This window comes from Mustelus asterias, chromosome 11 (assembly GCF_964213995.1).
Source record: "Mustelus asterias chromosome 11, sMusAst1.hap1.1, whole genome shotgun sequence".
Classification (NCBI taxonomy): Eukaryota; Metazoa; Chordata; class Chondrichthyes; order Carcharhiniformes; family Triakidae; genus Mustelus; species Mustelus asterias.
The window spans coordinates 61,401,149-61,421,622 of NC_135811.1; the positions used below are offsets into that span (position 1 = coordinate 61,401,149).

Here is a 20,474-nt window from a genome sequence, read left to right on the forward strand (position 1 = left end):
ATTCGGGATTGGCGAACGCGGTGGTCAAGGGGGAAATGCTGATAAAGTTGGGCGGGCAGTTCATTAATTCAATTTAAATGCATGCAAATGCATTTAAATCGTCGTTGCGCCCATTTCAGGCGCGAATCGGATCACAGCCATTCCGGGTCTCAGTAAAGTGGTCACCTGCGTGGACGCGGATCGCGTTAATGGCCTCACACCCAACTTTACCATGTTTTCGTGCCCGAATCGGGCCCTCTGTGTACGGGATTGGTGGCACGTACATAAAAGAGACTTGGAAAATGCGATTTGCGTCAGTGAGTTTCCAATCTTCCAGCCCCCTCGCCAGCGGAACAGCGTGAAATACGCCGTGGGATCCCAGGAACCTAATTTTAATATATTAGCATGTCATTAGCGAGCACGGTCTCCGGAGCCTCCCCTCCTCACTGGACATTCAGCGGGCACCAGAGTGATGTCACACCGGCACCATTTACAACAGCTCCTCAGAAGTGTGAACCTGGCGACCTCATCTCGGAGGGGGATTTCGGAGGTGAGCGCTGAGGCACCCATCACCCTCCAGGGTGTTCACTGATCAGGGAGCACCAGTGAGGACACAGGGCACATAAGTAAGTTCAACTTAGGGGTTCCAGTGTCAGCATATTGGGGAGAGGGGTCACTTGCAGGCCTTACTTTCCCTTCATGTCAGGGCCCCACTTGCCTTGAAGGGGCTGTGAGGGCTGGTATGAAGGCAGCGTTTCCCGTGTCCTCTGTCCTCGCACTGGAAGAGTGTCCATCCTTTGTGGGGGCTGGAAAGAGGGTGAGAGGAAAACAAGAAGCTCAGCACTGGGGGCATCTGAGAGTTACCCGGATGGGGTCCCATGAGAGCTTGGACTGTCAGAACAAAATGGGGGATTCAGGAATGAGGTGCATCTCCCCTCATGCGGCCTGAAGGCCCTCGCACTCAGGGGAGGATAAATGCAGCGTGATTGAAACTCACACTCAAGTAGCAGTGAGAGGTCAAAGGGGAGAAGCTTTCCGGAAATCTAAAATCAATTGTCAGGGATGCTTGCGTGTAACAGCAGATCTCAATGGGTCATGGAAGGCTGAAAAGTCTAAAAGTTCACTTAATAGACACATAGAATTGACAGTCAGATGCTCATACACTCCTTGTTTTTATAATTAATGACAAGAAAAATGGCTGCATCAAAATTGTGCTAACCTCTATGTGTGAGCCTCTGATTGATACTTAAGTCAAATAAGGCCCTATATCAGGATTGTAACCTCACTGAACATGCTCCTGTATTCAGAATTGGAAGAACATCAGTGCGCAGCAAATGATAAATTTACATGCATGCTAACTACATAAAAGACATTTGTATGTTTTATATTTACCAACCATCCAATAGGTTATGCATGAAAATACAACGGCAGGCAGAGTTCGTATGGGTAATAGATCCCCTATTATTGTTGCTAAGAAGTATGCTGAAATCCTGTAATATCCACTGATGTATTCATGACTGGGAAATGAAAGAATTCTATTAGTAAAATAAAATAAACTATTATTTAATGAGATTGTGAAGTTTGCCATTTCTTTTACCATTAATTAAAGCTGCACATGGTTAACACATTTGGCTCACTATTTAAAGTTAGCTTTGCCCAAGCTTTAGTGACTGCACTTATTCAATGTTTTGTCCAAATTGGTGCTCTTGATACACTTCATTCAATATATAGAAACACACAAGGCATTATATAAATTAAAGAAACAAAGCATTTTGTCATTCCCACCATCACCAGCAGTTTCAATCTTTACTACATATATTGGCCATGAACAGAGAGCCAAATTCAGAAACAGGAAGAAAATATCTTTATCATCTGAATCCTGCTGCTGAACAGAGAATTATCCAACCCATTTACAGAGCGGAAGGGTGGCAGGATTTTTAAACAATTCATTCAATAGATGTGGGCAAGGCTGGCGAGGTCAATATTTATTGCCTATCCCCATTTGCCCTGGAGAAGGTGGTGCTGAGCCAACTTCTTGAAACACTACGATCCATGTGGTATAGGTACACCCACAGGGCTGGAGTTAGGAAGAGTTCCAGGGTTTTCGCCCCACAACAGTAACGGAATGGCGATATATTTCCCAGTTAAGATGCTGAATGGCTTGGAAGGGAACTTGAACATGGTGGTGTTCTCTTGCATCTGCTGCCCTTGTTCTTCTAGGTGGTACAGGGTCGTGGCTTTGGAAGGTGCTGTTGAAGAAGCCTTGGTGAGTTGCTGCAGTGCATCTTGTACACACTGCTGCCACTGTATGTTGGTGGTGGAGGGAGTGAATGTTGAGGGTGGTGGATAAGATCCTGGATGGTATCAAGATTCTTGAGTGTTGCTGGAGCTACATGCATGCAGACAAGTGGAGAGTATCCTATCAAACTCCTGACTTGTGCCTTGCAGACGGTAGGCAGAACTTGGGGAGTCAGGAGGTCTGTTACTTGTCACAATATCCCCAGCCTCTGACTTTCTTTCACAGCCACAGATTTAAATGGCTGGTCCAGTTCAGTTTCTGATCAATAGTAACCCTAGTATTTTGATAGTGGGGGATTCAGCGATGATAACACCATTGATTGTCAAGGGGAGATGGTTAGATTTTCTCTTGTTGGAGATAGTCATTACCGAGACTTGTAAGGTGCGAATGTAATTTGCCACATGCCAGACCAAGCCTGGAGGGCGGCACAGTGGTTAGCATTGCTGCCTCACAGGATCTGGGTTCAATTCCAGATTCGGGTCATTGGATGTTTGGAGTTTGCACGCTCTCTCCGTGTCTGCGTGGATTTCTTCCAGGTGTTCCAGTTTCCTCCCACACTCTAAAGATGTGCAGGTTAGGTTGATTGGCCTTGCAAAATTGCCCTCAGTGTCAGAGGGACTAGCAAGGTAGGTAAGGGGAAAGGGTCTGGGTGGGATTATTGTCAGTGCAGGCTTGATGGGCTGAACAGCCTCCTTCTGTACTGTAAGGATTCTATGATATTGTCCAGGTCTTACTGCATTTGACATGGACTGCTTCAGTAATTTAGAGTCATGAATGGTGCCGAACACTGTGCAATCATTCGTAAACATCCCCACTTCTGGCCTTATAGTGGAAGAAGGTCATTGATAAAGCAGCTGAAAAAGGCTGGGTCTAGGACAACAACCCTGAGGAGCTCACAACCATCTCACAACCACAACCATCTTTTTTTGTGCCAGGAGACCCCCCCAGACCCCCCTCCCCACTGATTCCCATTGATTCCAGTTGTGCAGTTGTGCTAGGGCTCCTTGTCAAATGCTGCCTTAATGTCTAGAACAGTCACTCTCACCTCATCTCTGGGGTTCAGCTCTTTTGTCCATGTTTGAACCAAGGCTGTAATGAGCTCAGGAGCTCAGTGACCCTGGCAAAACCCAAACTGGGCTTCTGTGAGCAGGTTATTGCTAAATGAGTGCCACTTGATAGCACTGTTGATAACCCCTTCCATCACTCTAGGCTAACGGGGCGGCAATTGTCAGGATTGATTTGTCCTACTTTTTGTGTACAGGACATCCTTGGGCAATTTTCCACTTTGCTGGATAAATGCCAGTGTTGTAGCTGTACTAGAATATATTGGCTAATGGAGTGGCAAGTTCTAGAGCATAAATCTTTAGTACTATTGCAGAATATTGTCAGAACACATAGCCCTTGCAGTGTCCAGTGCATCCAACCGTCTCTTGATATCATGTGGAGTGAATCAAATTGACTGAAGATCGACATCTGTGATGCTGGGGACCTCTGGAAGGGACAGAGGTGGATTTTCCACTCGAAACATCTGGCTGAAATTGTTGCAAATTCTTCAGCCTTATTTTTTTCACTGATGTGCTGGGCTTCCCCATCATTGAGGGTGGGGATATTTGTGGAGCCTCCTCTTCCAGTGTTTAATTGTCCACCAACATTAACAGCTAGATGTGGCAGAACTGCAGAGTTTAGATCTGACCCATTGATTACGGAATCACTTAGCTCTGTCTAATCCTTGCTGCTTATGCTGTTTGGCACAGAAGTAGTCCTGTGTTATAGCTTCATCAAGGTGACACCTCATTTTAGGTATGGCTGGTGTTGCTCCTAGCATGCCCTCCTGCATTCTTCATTGAACCAGGCTGATCCCTTGGCTTGATGGTAATGGTAGAATGGGCGATATGCCGAGCCATGAGGTTACAGCTTGTGGTTGTATACAATTCTGCTGCTGCTGATGCCCACAATGCCTCATGGAAGCCCAGTCTTGAGCGTTTAGACCTGTTTGAAATCTGTCCCATTTAGTATAGTGGTAATACCACACAACACAATGGAGGGTATCCTTAATGTAAAAATGGGAGTTTGTCTCATCAAGCCTCTCACAAGGACTGGGCATTGGTCACTCCTGTAATGGACAGATGTATCTGCAGCAGGCAGCTTGGTGAGGAAAAGGACAACTACGTTTTTCCTTCAACTGCCGCAGACCCAGTCTAGGCATTAGGCATTTCTTTGAGATTTTTTAGCAGGACGTTGTAGTTCTGGAGTCACATGTAGGATAGATCAAGTGAAGGCAGCAGATTTCCTTCTCTAAAGGGCAATAGTGCATCAGATAGGCTTTTGCAACAGTCAGGAATGGTTTCATGGTCATCATTAGATTTTCAATTCCAGCTGTGAAGTGAAGAAGTTCAAGCCCTTTAAAATAATTGACAGCTACTGGCAGAGCATATCAACTAGTACTGTGAGGTATGAGGTCCACAGCAATGTAAGTATAGATGTTTGTGATATCTATCTGGAGAGTCACACTCTCCTGTGGCACTGGTACATAAGAATCAGGTACATAAGAATCATAAGAACTGGAAGCAGGAGTAGGCAATTTAGCCCATCAAGCCACTCCACCATTTAACACAATCATGGCTGATCTCAACTTGGCCTCAACTCCACTTTCCTGCTTGTTCACCATAGCCCTTAAACCCTTACTAATTAAAAATCTGTCCACCTCTTCCTTAAGTTTACTCAAAGTCTCAGCATCCACCGCACTCTGGGGAAGTGCATTCCACAGACTCACAACACTTTGAGAGAAGTAATTTCTCCTCATCTCTATTTTAAGAGAAGCCAGAGTGTGGCAACTAGGGGATTTTCACAGTAGCTTCACTGCAGTGCTAATGTAAGCCTACTTGTGACACTAATAAATAAACTTGAAACTTTTAAATCTCTTGTTCTAGATTGCCCCACAAGTGGAAACATCCTCTCTACATCTACTTTGTCAAGCCCCCTTATCATCTTGTAAATCTCAGTTAGATCTCCTCTCATTCTTCTAAACTGCCCAATCTTTCTTTGATTCCAGAGATGAGGGGTTTGACCTATATTCTAGTGAACCTCCTCTAAACTACCTTCTATGCTACGACATCCCTCCTCAAGGGGACAAAAACTGTACGCAATATTCTAAGTCCAATTACTCTAATGCTTATCACAGCAGTAGCAACACTTCACTACTTCCATATTCTATTCCTTTAGCAATAGATGCCAAGATTCTATTTGTCTTCCTTATTACCTGCTGCATATTAGTTTTCTGCGATTCATGCAAGAAAACACACATATCCCTCTACTCTGAAGTTTCTGAAGCAGACAGCTCTCACCACTGCATCAAGGTGATTGATTCTCTATTCAGATCAGTTGCAAATAAATTTCTTTCCCAATGAAAGTAGTGAAGCAAAGAGGGAGAACTATCCAATTCTACAGGCTAACTAGGAGCAATTGATTGGATTTCTGACACTGAAAGTCCTCAAAATACTTTATTTTATGAATAAACTGTGCTTCTATATTGGTGCTTTAGAACCATAGAACCATAGAAAATTACAGCTCAGAAACAGGCCTTTTGGCCCTTCTTGTCTGTGCCGAACCATTTTTTGCCTAGTCCCACTGACCTGCACTTGGACCATATCCCTCCACACCCCTCTCATCCATGAACCCGTCCAAGTTTTTCTTAAATGTTAAAAGTGACCCCGCATTTACCACTTTATCTGGCAGCTCATTCCACACTCCCACCACTCTCTGCGTGAAGAAGCCCCCGCTAATATTCCCTTGAAACTTTACTCCTTTCACCCTTAACCCATGCCCTCTGGTTTTTTTCTCCCCTAGCCTCAGCGGAAAAAGCCTGCTTGCATTCACTCTATCTATACCCATCAAAATCTTATACACCTCTATCAAATCTCCCCTCAATCTTCTACGCTCCAGGGAATAAAGTCCCAACCTATTCAATCTCTCTCTGTAACTCATCTACTCAAGTCCCGGCAACATCCTTGTGAACCTTCTCTGCACTCTTTCAACCTTATTTACATCCTTCCTGTAACTAGGTGACCAAAACTGTACACAATACTCCAAATTCGGCCTCCCAATGCCTTATATAAACCTTACCATAACACTCCAACTTTTATACTCGATACTCCGATTTATAAAGGCTAATGTACCAAAGGCACTCTTTACGACCCTATCCACCACTTTATCCCCCATTATTTCGCCGTTAGGACACCACAATCTTCCAGTTATTGTTAGTTACAGGCTAGGTTAGATTTTTTAAGAACAAGATTAACACTTTAAATTCCCTGATCTGAGTATCTGAGGAGTCGTAGAGTCATAGAGCAATACACCATGGAAACAGGTCCTTCAGCACAACCAGTCCATGTCAACCATGGTGCCCTCCCAGCTACTGCCAATTGCCCACATTTGGCCCATCTCCCTCTAATCCTTTCCCATCCATGTACTTGTCCAAATGCTTTTTAAATGTTGCTATTGTATCTGCTTCAACCACTTTCCCTGGCAGCTCATTCCATAAATGCAACACAGTCTGCATGAAGAAGTTGCGTCTCAGGTCCCTTTTAAATCTTTTCCCTCTCACTTTAAACCTATGCCCTCTAGTTTTCAATTCCCCTTCCCTGGGAAATAGACTATAGGCTTACTTCTGTCATGCTTGTAGCATCTGTATCCTGGAACACTGAGCTGCCAGTCCTGCCTTTCTCTCAGCCATGTTTCTGTTATGGCAATAATTTCCCAGTCCCCAGAACCAATCCACGCTCTGAGCTCGTCTGTCTTGTACATTGAAATAAATGCAGTTTAAACCAGGAGTCTTTTCTCTCCCTTTATTGTGCCCCTGGCTATCCTGACTACTAAACTTGCTCTCATTGGATACTGTATTTTTCCCTGACTTCTTGTTGGCCCTTCTCTTGCTCAGAGTCCCACCCTCCTGACAAATTATTTAAACCCTCCTGGGTAGCACCAGGAGTCACGAATGGTGTTGAACATTGTGCAATCATCAGCGAACTGCCCTTTTTCTGACCTTACAATAGAAGGAAGGTCATTGATGAAGCATATAAAGATAACTGGACCTAGGATGCTACCTTGAGGAACTCCTGCAGTGATGTCTTGAGACTGAGATGGTTGACCTTCAACAACCACAACCAACTATACTCTATGAACTGCATGCTCGTCTGCACAGCATGCAAGAAACATACTTTTCACTACATACCAATACATGTGACAATAATAAATCAAATCAAAACCACCTTCCCTTGTACCAGGTATGACTCCAACCTGTGGAGTTTCCCCCGTTTCCCATTGATTCCAGTTTTGCCAGGGCTCCTAGATGCCACATTAGTACAATCGGTTAGCTTTGGCTACAGGATGACATAGATTGGTATCTGAATATTGAAAGGTACGTGACATTTAAGAAGTGGAGGGATGTCTCTGTTAATTAATGATGGTATTAGCATGTTAGAGAGCAATGACCTAAGTTCAGGAAATCAGGATGTAGAAACAGTTTGGGTAGAAATCAGAAGTGATAACAGGTCGGAAGTCACTTGTGGGACTTCTGTACAAGTCCTCTAACAGTAAGCACACAGTAGGATGGGGTATAAAGGAGGAAATAATGGAAGCTTGTCATAAAAATAGGGTGATAAACATAGGAGATTTTAATCTGCATATAGATAGGGAAAATCAGATGAGCAAAGGTAGCCTAACTGAGGAATCCATAGAATGCTTTCGGGATAGTTTCTTAGAACAGTAAGTTTTGGCACCAGACTAAGAGAACAGAGAACAGACCTGGTGTTGTGCAATGAGATAGAATTAATTAATGATCTCATAGTGAAGGTGGCTCTATAAGTAGCAATGATCATAATATGATTGATTTTGACATTCAGTTTGAGGCTTAGGAGAATAAGTTCAAGGCTAGTATTTTAAACTTAAATAAGGGCAATTATGAGGGCATAAAAACAGAGGTAGCTGAAGTGAACTGGCATCTTAGATTAAAGAATAGGTCAATAGAGATCTAGTGGCAGAAATTTAAGGGGAAAATAATACACAAAATAGATAAACTCCAATGAGAAAGAAAAATTTCAAGGGGAGGATCCACTACCCGCTTAAAGAAAAAGCATATAATTGCACGAAGGTGGGGGAAGGTCAGAAGATTTAACAGAATTTACAAAACAGCAAAGGATGACCAAAATAAAAAAATAGAGTACAAGGGAAAGCTAACTGGAAATAGAAAGACTGATAATAAGAGTTTCTATAAATATTTTTTTAAAAAACAAGTTAACAAAGTGAGTGTTGGTCCAATAGGAAGTTAGCCTGGGGATTTAATAATGGCAAATAAGGAGATGAATTGAACTACTACTTGCATTGGTCGTCACTATACAGGATACAATTAACATCCCAGAAATAGGTGTAAATCAGGAATGGGAAGGGAGGGAGGAACTCAGGAAAATTACAATCACCAGGCAAGTGGTAGTGTGTAAATCATTCAAGCTGTGGACTGATGTATTCCCAGGTTCTGACAGACTTCATCCTAGGGTCTTAAATGAAGTGGCTAGTGAGATAGTTAATGCATTAGTTTTAATTTTCTAAAATTCCCTAGATTTGAAGAGTCACAGAATTGTTACGGTACAGGAGGCCATTTGGCCCATCATATCTGCACTGGCTCTCCAAACGAGCATCATGACTTAGTGCCATTCCCCTGCCTTTTCCTTTTATCCCTGAACATTGTTTATATTCACATAATCATCTAATGCCCTCTTGAATGTCTCGATTAACCCGCCTCCGCCACACTTCCAGGTACTGCATTCCAGCCCCGAACCACTTGCTATGCATAAAGTTTTTTCTCACATCATATTTGCTCCTTTTGCTTTAAATCTGTACCCTCACATTCTTAACCTTTATACAAGCGGAAGCAGTTTCTCTCTATCTACTCTGTCTAGCCCCCTCATGATTTTGAACATCTCTATCAAATCTCTTCTTAGCCTTCTTCTTTCCAAGGAGCACAGTCCCAACCTCTCCAATCTACCCTCATAACTGAAGTTTCTCATTCCTGGAACCATACTTGCAAACCTCTTCTGCACTCTATCAAATGAATTCACATTCTTCCTATAGTGTGGTTCCCAGAACTGTACACAATATTCCAGCTGAGGTCGAACTAGTATCCTGTATAAGTTCAGCATAACTCCTTGCTCTTGTACTCTATGTCCCTTATTAATAAAGCCCAGAAACAGGTTTTATTAACTGCCTTCTCCACCTGTCCTGCCATCTTCAATGATTATATACACCTAGATCTCTCTGCTCTTGCACCCCTTTAATAATTTACCCCTTATTTTATATTGTTCCATTAGATTGGAAAATAATGAATGTAACTCCTTCATCTAAAAAAGGAAGATGCAGAAAACAGGAAACTACAGGCCAGTTAGCTTAACGTCTGTCATAGGGAAAATATTAGAAGCTATTATTAAAGGTGCTATAGCAGGGCACTTGAAATAGTTTGGAATACTCAGGCAGAGTCAACATGATTTTGTGAAAGGGAAATCATGTTTAACCAATTTATTGGAGTTCTTTTGGATAAAAGGGAACAAGTGGATATACTGTAGTTGGATTTTCAGAAGGCATTTGATAAGGTGCCAACTCAAAGGTTATTGCAAAAAATAAAAGCTCATGATGTAGGTGTAACATATTGGCATGGATAGAAAATTGGATAGTTAACAGGAAACAGAGTAGGCATAAATGGGCCTTTTTCTGGTTGGCAAGATGTAATGAGTAGTGTGACACAGGGTTAGTGCTGCAACCCCAACTTTTTACATTTTATATAAATAACTTGGATGAACGGACCAAAGGTATGGTTGCTAAATTTGCTGATAACACAAAGATAGATAGAATAGTAAGACATGAAGAGGATAGAAGAAGTTACAAAAGGATATAGGTAGGTTAAATGAGTGGACAAAGACCTAACTAATGGAGCCTACTGTGGGAAATAGTGAAATTTAAAGAAGCATATTATAGTGAGAGTTGCAGAACTCTGAGATGCAGAGGCATATAGGAGTCCCGTGCATGAATCCAAAAGGCTAGCATGCAGGTAAAATAAGTAATTAGGAAAGTTAATAGGATGTTATCAATCATTATGAGGGAATTGAATACACAAGTTAGACAGGCTGTGCTTTAGTTATACAGGTATTGTTTAAAGTTTGAACTAATACCCGGATTGAGCAGGTTGTCTTATGATCTGTCTTATGAGAAATGGTTGGACCGGCTTTTTTAAAATTAGTTTGTTGGACATGGGCGTCGTTGGTTAATCAGCATTTATTGCCCATTCCTAGTTGCCTTTGAACTGAGTGGCTTGCTCGGCCATTTCAGAGGGTAGTTGAGAGTCAACCACATTGCTGTGGCTCTGGAGTCACAAATAGGCCAGACCAGGTAAGGACCGCAGATTTCCTTCCCTAAAGGATATTAATGAACCAGATGGGACTTATGTGCATTGGAGTTTAGAAGAGCAAGCGATGACTTGATTGAAACATACAAAATCCTGAAGGGTCTTGAAAGGATCAATGTGGAGAGAATGTTTCCTCGGGTATTGGGAGCCATTGTTTAAAAATAAGGGGTCACACATTTTTGATTTGATTTATTATTGTCACATGTATTAGAATACAGTGAAAAGCATTGTTTCTTGCGCGCTATAGTCAAAGCATACCGTATAGAAATCATAGAAATCATAGACACCCAACAGTGCAGAAGGAGGCCATTCGGCCCATCGAGTCTGCACCGACCACAATCCCATCCAGGCCCTACCCCCACATATTTACCCGCTAATCCCTCTAATCTACGCATCCCAGGACTCTAAGGGGCATTTTTTAACCTGGCCAATCAACCTAACCCGCACATCTTTGGACTGTGGGAGGAAACCGGAGCACCCGGAGGAAACCCACGCAGACACGAGGAGAATGTGCAAACTCCACACAGACAGTGACCCGAGCCGGGAATCGAACCTGGGACCCTGGAGCTGTGAAGCAGCAGTGCTAACCACTGTGCTACCGTGCCGCCCCTATGCAGTGAAGGAAAGGAGAGAGAGTAGAATGTAGTGTTACAGACATAGCTAGGGTGTAGAGAAAGGTCAACTTAATAAGGTCAACTTCAAAAGTCTAATGGCAGCAGGGAAGAAATTGCACTCAAGTCGGTTGGTACATGTCCTCAGACTTTTGTATCTTTTTCCCGACGGAAGAAAGTGGAAGAGAGTATGTCCGGGGTGCCTGAGGTCCTTTATTATGTTGGCTGCTTTTCCAAGACAGCAGGAAGTGTAGACAGAGTCAATGGATGGGAGGCTGGTTAGGACAGAGATAAGGAGAACCTCAAAAGGCAGTGAAAGCAGAGTCTGAATATTTTTAAGGAAGAGATAGATAAATTCTTGATAAGCAAGGGGTGAAAGGCTATCGGGGTAAGTAGGAATCCAGAGTTGAGGTTACAATTGGATCAACCATGATCTCATTGAATGGCAGAGTGGACTCAAAGGGCTGAGTGGCCTACTCCTGCTTCTAATTCATATGTTTGTATGGATATCATTCAGGTTTGGTCTCTTAAGTGCCATACAAGTGCCAGGCATTGGCCATCTCCAACATGAGATAATTCAATCATCTTACCTTGACATTCAATGGCATTACCATTGCACGATCCCCGACTATCAACATCCTGGTTAATGGCATTAACCAGAAACTAAATTGGATCAGCTATATAAATACTGTTGCTACAACAGCAGGTCAGAATCTGGGAATTCTGCAGCGAGCAACTCACCTTCTGACTCCTCAAGGCCTATCCACCATCTACAAAGCACAAGTCAGCAATGTGTTGGAATAAGCTCCACTTGCCTCAATGATTACAAGTCCAACAACATTTAATGATACTATCCAGGACAAAGCAGCCCAATTGATTGGCATCCTATTTGTCACTTTAATCGTTCATTCCTTCCACCACTAACGCATGCATAGTGGCAGCAGTGTTTGCCAACTACAAGATATATTGCAGGAATTCGCCATGGCTGTTTCAACAGCACCTTCCAATCCCGTGACCTCTACCATTTAGAAGGACGAAGGCAGTAGATGCATGGGAATACCTGTTAATATTGGAATCATGCTCTGATGGAACAAAGCAGCTGTCATTAATCGGGGAAAGATTGGGGAATTATTTCAGGTATATAACAATTAGTTTCCAATGTAGGGAAGGAAAAGGGGAGTCTGTTCTCTTGTGAATAAACCTGTGTTCAGTAAAAGGCTGGCTCCAGATTCATCCTCTACTCAATATATGAACAATGTCTTTAATACACCACCACCTGCAAGTTCCCCTCTAAGCCATACACCATCCTGACTTGGAACTATATTGCCGTTTCTTCACTGTCATTGTTACGATCCTAAAACTTCCTTCCTAACAGTACCGTGGTGAATCTACATAATATGGACTGCAGTAGTTCGAGAAGACAGCTCATCACCACCATCTCAAGGGCAATTAGGGGTGGGAAATAAATGCTGGCCTAGCCAGCGATGCCCACATCCTGTAAATAAATTTTAAAAAATCATCATAAAGTGCTTCATAATTCTTAATCTTCAGTCACTATCCATTCATATAGGCAAATGTGGTTAACTGACTTGCACAGTATAAGGCTCTGATTCAACACACCAAGTGAGATGAATGACCAGTTATTCTGTATCTGGTGGTAATGGAGATAAGTTGGCCAGGGTAATGAGAGACCTCCCTTCCTCTAGATCACTTGGCACTTTTTGAAATGTGAAAAGGCAGAGTAATTCTCAGATTAACATTTTATCCAAGAGATAGAAGGAAAGATAATAGTATAGGCTTTAAAGACCTTTTGTTAAAGTTATCAGTACCATCATCCAAGAGGCTGAGATGGTGGGGCCCAATCAAAGACCTCAGCCCAACAGTGTTTAAGATGTTTGGACCAGCCTGAAAAGGTTTGGAAATCACTGTCCTAGAACGTCTAATGCCAACGGAAACAGTATTAACCAAGTTTAAGTGTCTTTTCCAAAGCAGATGAATACACATAAATGAACAAATTATTCTGCAGAAACACGATGCAATGGCTGTCATCATTAAACATTTCATAACCAATAACTAATTATGTTTGATGTGCAGGAGCTGCGTACTTACATGAAGATTTTCCGATCTTGGATGAACAATGCCACAGCGGACACACTGCTAAAGCACTCATAGGAAGCAAGGAAATGGAAAGAACCGACCCTACAATATAAGAAATACAAAAATCAGTCAACTTCATTGAAAATCTGCAATAAACGTAACAAATGCATGTTTTCGGCTGGGAATATTTATTGGGAAATATTTTCCATTCCCCTTTCCTGGTATTTACAACATTTACTTTTGTCCTAGTACATACCTTGAAAGATTCCTGTAAGCTGGACATTATGTCAGAAAAGGGGGACTGCCTCAACTTTAGGTGCGGGCTCAGCATACTATATCTATTGGAAATTGAGTGGCTAGGACAAAAAAACTGGTCAACCCCCTCATTCCCATGATTGTCATTGTAATGACTGTGCAGCCTCAATCTCCATTTCAATGCAAGCATCCTCTGCAAACCCCAGGGTTTTACATTGAGGAACCAATGAGGGATTGGACTATCTTTGATTTGGTGTAATAAGAAAGGATTCAGCAATAACTTTGCGGTAAAGAAGCCTTTGGAAAAGAATGACTATAATGTGATAGAAAAATTTCACATTCAGTTTGTGTGATATAGTTTATTCTGAAACTAGACTCTTAAATCTGAAAAAGGAAATCATGAAGGTATGAGGGGCAAGTTAGCTATGGTGAATTGGGAAAGTATACTGAAAGGTTTGAGGACAGACAGGCAATGGTTAGTATTTAAAGAAATACTACACAGTCCACAACAAATATATTTTATTTTATTTATTCGTGTCACAAGCAGGCTTACATTAACACTGCAATGAAGTTACTGTGAAAATCCCCTAGTCGCCACACTCCAGTGTCTGTTCAGGGACACTCAGGGAGAATTTAGCATGGCCAATGCACCTAGCTAGCACATCCCTTGGACTGTGGGAGGAAACTGGAGCATCTGGAGGAAACGCATGCAGACATGGGAGAATGTGCAAACTTCACACAAAGTCACCCAAGCCAGGAATCGAACACGTGTCCGTGGTGCTGTGAGGCAGCAGTGCTAACCACTGTGCCACCGTGCCACTCCACACATTCCTCAAAGTCACAAACCTCTCTAAAGGAAAGGTAAATCAACCGTGGTTCATTGCATTGAATCAAAGCAAGTGGCTTATGACAAAACCACCTAGAAAGGAATAATTTGATTAGGGATAGTCAGCACGGTTTTGTGAAGGGTAGGTCGTGCCTCACAAACCTTATTGAGTTCTTTGAGAAGGTGACCAATGAGGTGGATGAGGGTAAAGCGGTTGATGTGGTGTATATGGATTTCAGCAAAGCGTTTGATAAGGTTCCCCATGGTAAGCTTTTGCAGAAAATACGGACACATGGGATTGAGGGTGATTTAGTGGTTTGGATCAGGAATTGGCTAGCTGTAAGAAAACAAAGGGTGGTGGTTGATGGGAAATATTCATCCTGGAGTTCAGTTACTAGTGGTGTACCGCAAGGATCTGTTTTGGGGCCACTGCTGTTTGCCATTTTTATTAATGACCTGGATGAGGGCGTGGAAGGATGGATTAGTAAATTTGCGGATGACACTAAAGTCGGTGGAGTTGTAGACAGTGTGGAGGGAAGTGGCAGGTTACAGAGGGATATAGATAAGCTGCAGAGCTGGGCTGAGAGGTGGCAAATGGAGTTTAATGCGGAAAAGTGTGAGGTGATTCACTCTGGAAGGAGTAACAGGAATACAGAGTACTGGGCTAATGGTAAGATACTTGGTAGTGTGGATGAACAGAGGGATTCTGGGTGTCCATGTGCATAGATCCCTGAAAGTTGGCACCCAGGTTGATAGGGTTGTTAAGAAGGCGTACGGTGTGTTAGCTTTTATTGATAGAGGGATTGAGTTTCGGAGCCATGAGGTCATGGTGCAACTGTACAAAACTCTTGTACGGCCGCATTTGGAGTATTGCGTACAGTTCTGGTCGCCGTATTATAGGAAAGATGTGGGAGTGTTGGAAAGGGTGCAGAGGAGATTTACCAGAATGTTGCCTGGTATGGTGGGAAAATCGTATGAGGAAAGGCTGAGGGGCTTGAGGTTGTTTTCGTTAGAGAGAAGAAGGTTAAGAGGTGACTTAATAGAGTCATACAAGATGATCAGAGGATTAGATAGGGTGGATAGTGAGAGCCTTTTTCCTCGGATGGTGTTGGCTAGAACGAGGGGACATAGCTTTAAATTGAGGGGTGAGAGATATAGGACAGATGTTAGAGGTAGGTTCTTTACTCAGAGAGTAGTAAGGGCGTGGAATGCCCTGCCTGCAGCAGTAGTAGACTCGTCAACATTAAGAGCATTCAAATGGTAATTGGATAAACATATGGATGATATTGGAATAGTGTAGATTAGAGGGGCTTTAGATTGGTTCCACTGGTCGGCGCAACATCGAGGGCCGAAGGGCCTGTACTGCGCTGTAATGTTCTATGTTCTAACAAGTGATAAGCTTTTGGGAGCACTTTTGGGAGCAATTTAGCCCAGCAAAGGAATATCTGATTAAGAAATTGATTAAGAAGTAGAAAAGAGAATAAGAATGCAAACTAGTGAGGAACATAAAGGCAGATACAAGAATCTTTAGATGTGTGAAAATGAAAAGATTAGCAGGGCTAAATATGGCTCTATTACAGGTGGAGACAGGAGAATTTATAAGGGAGCACAGAGAAAAGGTGGAGAAAGTAAACAGTTACTTTGCATCTGTCTTCATGGACGAAGATACAGAAAATCTCCCAGAAATACTAGGCAACAAGGGACTTGTGAAACTGAGGAACTAAAAGAAAATAGTATTAGTAAAGAGGCAATACTTGAAACATTAACTGGATTGAAGTTGATGAATTCCCTGGACCAGATGAGCTTCATCGCAAAGTGTTGAAAGATGTGGCCGGGCAGATAGTGGATACATTGATGGTTGTCTTTCAAAGCGCTATAGATTCTGGAAAGTTCTCTGAAGACCGGAAATTACAAATGTAATTCCACTATTTAAGAAGGGAGGAAGAGGGAGAACTACGGACCTGGTAGTCTGACATCAGTAGTAGGGAAAATGTTAGAATCTGTTATAAAGGATGTGATAACTGGACATATAGAAAAAAATGGTAAAATTGGGCAGGGTCAACATGGATTTATGAAAGGGAAATCATGTTTGCTAAACTTGTTGGAATTTTTTGCGGATGTGGTGTATTTGGATTTTCAGAAGGCTTTTGATAAGTTCCCACACAGAAAGCTAGTAACTCAAATTAGAATGGGTAGGAATGGGAGAAATATTCTAGTATGGATTGAAAATTGGTTAGCAGATAGAGAAATAAACGGGTCATTCGCAGGATGACACCAGTGTGGTACCACATAAATGATTTGGATGTGGGGACCAATTGTAATGTTTCTAAATTTGCTGATGACTCCCTAGTGGGTTGGAATGAATATTGTGAAGAATGATGCAAGGAGGGTTCAGGAAAGACAGTGGATAGGCAATGGCAGGCATTTAAAGAACAAATCGGTGAACTCCAGAAGTTGTTTATTCCTGCTTGGTACAAGAGTGGTAAGGGAATTGTGGACAAACCATAGTTTACAAGGGAAATTAGAGACAGTGTCAGATTCAAGGAAGAAACATACAAATTGGCAAGAAAAAGCAATAGGCCTGAGGATTGGGAGCAACTTAAAATTCAGCAAAGGAGGACCAAGGGATTGATTAAGAAGGGAAAAATGGAGTATGAAAGTAAGTTGGCAGGATACATAAAAACTGACTGTAAAAGTTTCTATAAATATATGAAGAGAAAAAGATTGACAAAAACGAATGTAGGCCCCTTACAGTCAAATTTGTACTTTGCTTCAGTCTTCGCAAAGGAAGACATGAATAATGTACCAAATGTGCTGAGAGAAAAATGTTTTAGTGAGGAGTTGAAGGAAATTAGTATTAGTACAGAAATGGTTTTGGGGAAATTGATGGGATTGAAGGTGCATAAATCTCCAGGTCCTGATAATCTTCATCCCAGAGTATTTAAGGAAGGCCCTGGAAATAGTAGATTAATTGGTGGTTATTTTCCAAAATTCATTGGACTCTGGAATAGTTCCTACAGATTGGAAGGTATCTAATGTAAGCCCACTATTCAAAAAGGGAGGTAGAGAGAAAACAGGGAACTACAGACCAGTGAGCCTAATGTCGGTACTGGGGAAATCGCTAGTCTGTTATCAAGGATTTCATAACTCGGCATGTGGAAGGCAGTGGTATAATCAGACAAAGTCAGCATGGATTTACAAAAGGGAAATCATGCTGACGAATCTATTGGAATTTCTTTGAGGATGTAACTAGTAGAGTTGACCAAGGAGAACCAGTGGATGTGGTTTATTTAGATGTTCAGAAGGCTCTTGACAAGGTCTCACATAACAGACTACTATGTAAAGTTAAGGCACATGGGATTGCAGGATTGAGATGGATAGAAAGTTGGTTAGCAGATAGGAAGCAAAGAGTTGCCATAAATGGGTCTTTTTCTGATTGGCAGTCAGTGACTAGTGGGGTTCCGCAGGGATTTGTGCTAGGACCCCAATTGTTCACATTATATATTAATGATTTGGAAGAGGGAACTGAATATATTATCTTCAAATTTGCAGATGATACAAAGTTGGGTTGGTGAGCTGTGAGAAGGATGCAGAGATGCTTCAGCGTGATTTGGACAGGCTGAGTGTGTGGGCATGTCCACAGCAGATGCAGTATAATGTGGATAAATGTGAAGTTATCCAGTTTGGTAGCGATAATAGGAAGACAGATTATTACTTGAATGGGTGCAAATTGAGGGAGGTGGATACTCAACGAGACCTTGGAGTCCTCGTGTATCAGTTGCTGAAAGTAAGCACACAGGTACGGCAGGCAGTAAAGAAGGCAACTGGTATGTTGGCCTTCATATTGAGAGGATTTGAGTATAGGGATAGGGATGTTTTGTTGCAATTATATAGGGAGTTGGTGAGGCCACACCTGGATATTGTGTGCAGTTTTGGTGTCCTTATCTGAGGAAGGATGTCCTTGCTATAGAGGGAGTACAGCGAAGGTTTACCAGGCTGATTCCTGGGATGACAAGTCAGTCATATGAGGAGAGACTAAGTCGGTTAGGATTATATTCACTAGAGTTTAAAAGAGTGAGAGGGGATCTCATAGAAACTTATAAAATTCTAACAGGGTTAGACAGGGTAGATTCAGAAAGAATGTTCCCAATGGTGGGGGAGTTCAGAATTAGGGGTCATAGTTTGAGGATACGGGGTACACCTTTTAGAACTGAGGTGAGGAGAAATGTCTTCACCCAGAGGGTGGTGAATGTGTGGAATTCACTACCACAGAATGTACTTGAGGCCAAAACGTTGTCTGATTTCAAGAAAAAATTAGATATAGCTCTTGGAGCTAAAGGGATCAAGGAATATGGGAGGAAGGGGAGATCAGGATATTGAATTTGATGATCAGCCATGATCAAAATGAATGGCGGAACAGGCTCAATGGGCCAGATGGCCTACTCCTGCTTCTAGTTTCTATGTAAGAGGATTTGGAAGGTTAAGTGAATGGGTTGGAAGGTAGCAGATTGAATATAATGTGATGTGTGAAGTTATTTACTTTGGCACAAAGAAAGGCAGAATTTTCTGAAATAGTACCTGGGTGTCCTTGTTCATAAGTCACTAAAATCTAGCATGCAGGTGCAGCAGGCAATTAGGAAGGGAAATGGTCTGTTGACCTTCATCGTGAGGGGATTTGAGTACAGGAATAAAGATGGCTTGCTGCAGTTATAGAGCCTTGGTGAGACTTCAGCTGAAGTACTGTTGACAGTTTTGGTCTCCTTATCTGAAAAAGGATACACTTGCCATAGAGGGAGTGCAACAGAGGTTCACCAGATTAATCCCTTGGCTGGTAGGATTGTTGTATGATGAGAGAGGGTTTGTATCCTCTAAATTTTGAAAGAATGAGGGGTGACGTTATTGAAACTTCACTCAGAGTGGTAAATCTTTGGAATTCTCTACCCCAGAGAATTGTGGATGCTCAATCATTGAAAATGTTCACGACTCCAATGAGTACAGGTCCAATCTACTCAATCTCTCCTTCTAAGAAAATCCCTCCATGCCTGAGATCGAACTAGAGAACCTTCTCTGAACTGTCTCCAATGCCAATATATCTTTCCTTAGATAAGGGGACAAAAACTGTTCACAGTATTCCAGCAGCGAGTCGCGATTCTCTGACAGCGAGAAACCTTGAGTGTTTCACGCAGGCGTTGGCAGTGCTTGCCAGATGGTATTCAACCACGTTTTGTGAGTTAAAAAAAACCCGAACGGGAAACACGCCGGCCAGCCCAGCTTCATAGAGACCGGGGTGCCATCTTTAAAGGATGCCCCGATTTCAGAGTCATGTTACAGGCTCCCTACCTCCATGGAAATGGCGACCCCACTGACAAGGCCAAAGTCCCAACCCTTCACCACCGAGGGGTTACCTCCTCGCCCCGCCAATACACAGGCATGAGCATGATCGGACCACCCATCAACTGCCCCCTGCCCCCCAAACAGGAGACAAACATCGATGTGGGGTCAGCAAAGGCCCTGTCCCTTCAGGCTTCCCTTCAGTTCCCACCCCTTGGCAGTGCCAACCTTGCACTACCCCCTGCCATCCTGGATATGACACCCTGGCAGATGACACCCTTGTCACCTGCCAGGTGTCACTGCCAGGGTGTCACATCCAGATTGGCAGGTGTCACTGCCAGGGTGTCATATCCAGGATGACAAGTGTCATGACCAGGATAATCTTATGCACCTTAATCATGTCTTCCTTCACCCCACCAGCCCCCCCTCCCACCGCCTCCTCCCAAGGGCTTCTCTGCTCTAAACAAAACAATCCAAACCTATCCAGTCTCTCTTTATAGCTCAAATGCTCCATCCCAGGCAACATCCAGGCGACTCTCCTCTGTACCTCCTCTAGTGCTATCACATTCTTCCTATAGTGAGGTGTCCAGAACTGCACACAGGTAATTATATGATTAGGCAAGAATT

The 20,474-nt window shown here is 42.7% G+C and overlaps 1 protein-coding gene across 1 annotated transcript in view; it reads right to left on the reverse strand.

Annotated features, from left to right (window-relative positions):
* The window catches only part of LOC144500834 (broad substrate specificity ATP-binding cassette transporter ABCG2-like), a 107,739-nt gene that overhangs the window by 41,905 nt on the left and 45,360 nt on the right, over nucleotides 1-20,474 (reverse strand). The window contains exons 9-10 of the mRNA XM_078224311.1: nucleotides 13,448-13,537; nucleotides 1,372-1,496 (exon numbers count right to left, since the gene is read on the reverse strand). Coding sequence (XP_078080437.1) covers nucleotides 1,372-1,496; nucleotides 13,448-13,537 — 215 coding nt within the window. The remainder of the gene's footprint in view (nucleotides 1-1,371; nucleotides 1,497-13,447; nucleotides 13,538-20,474) is intronic.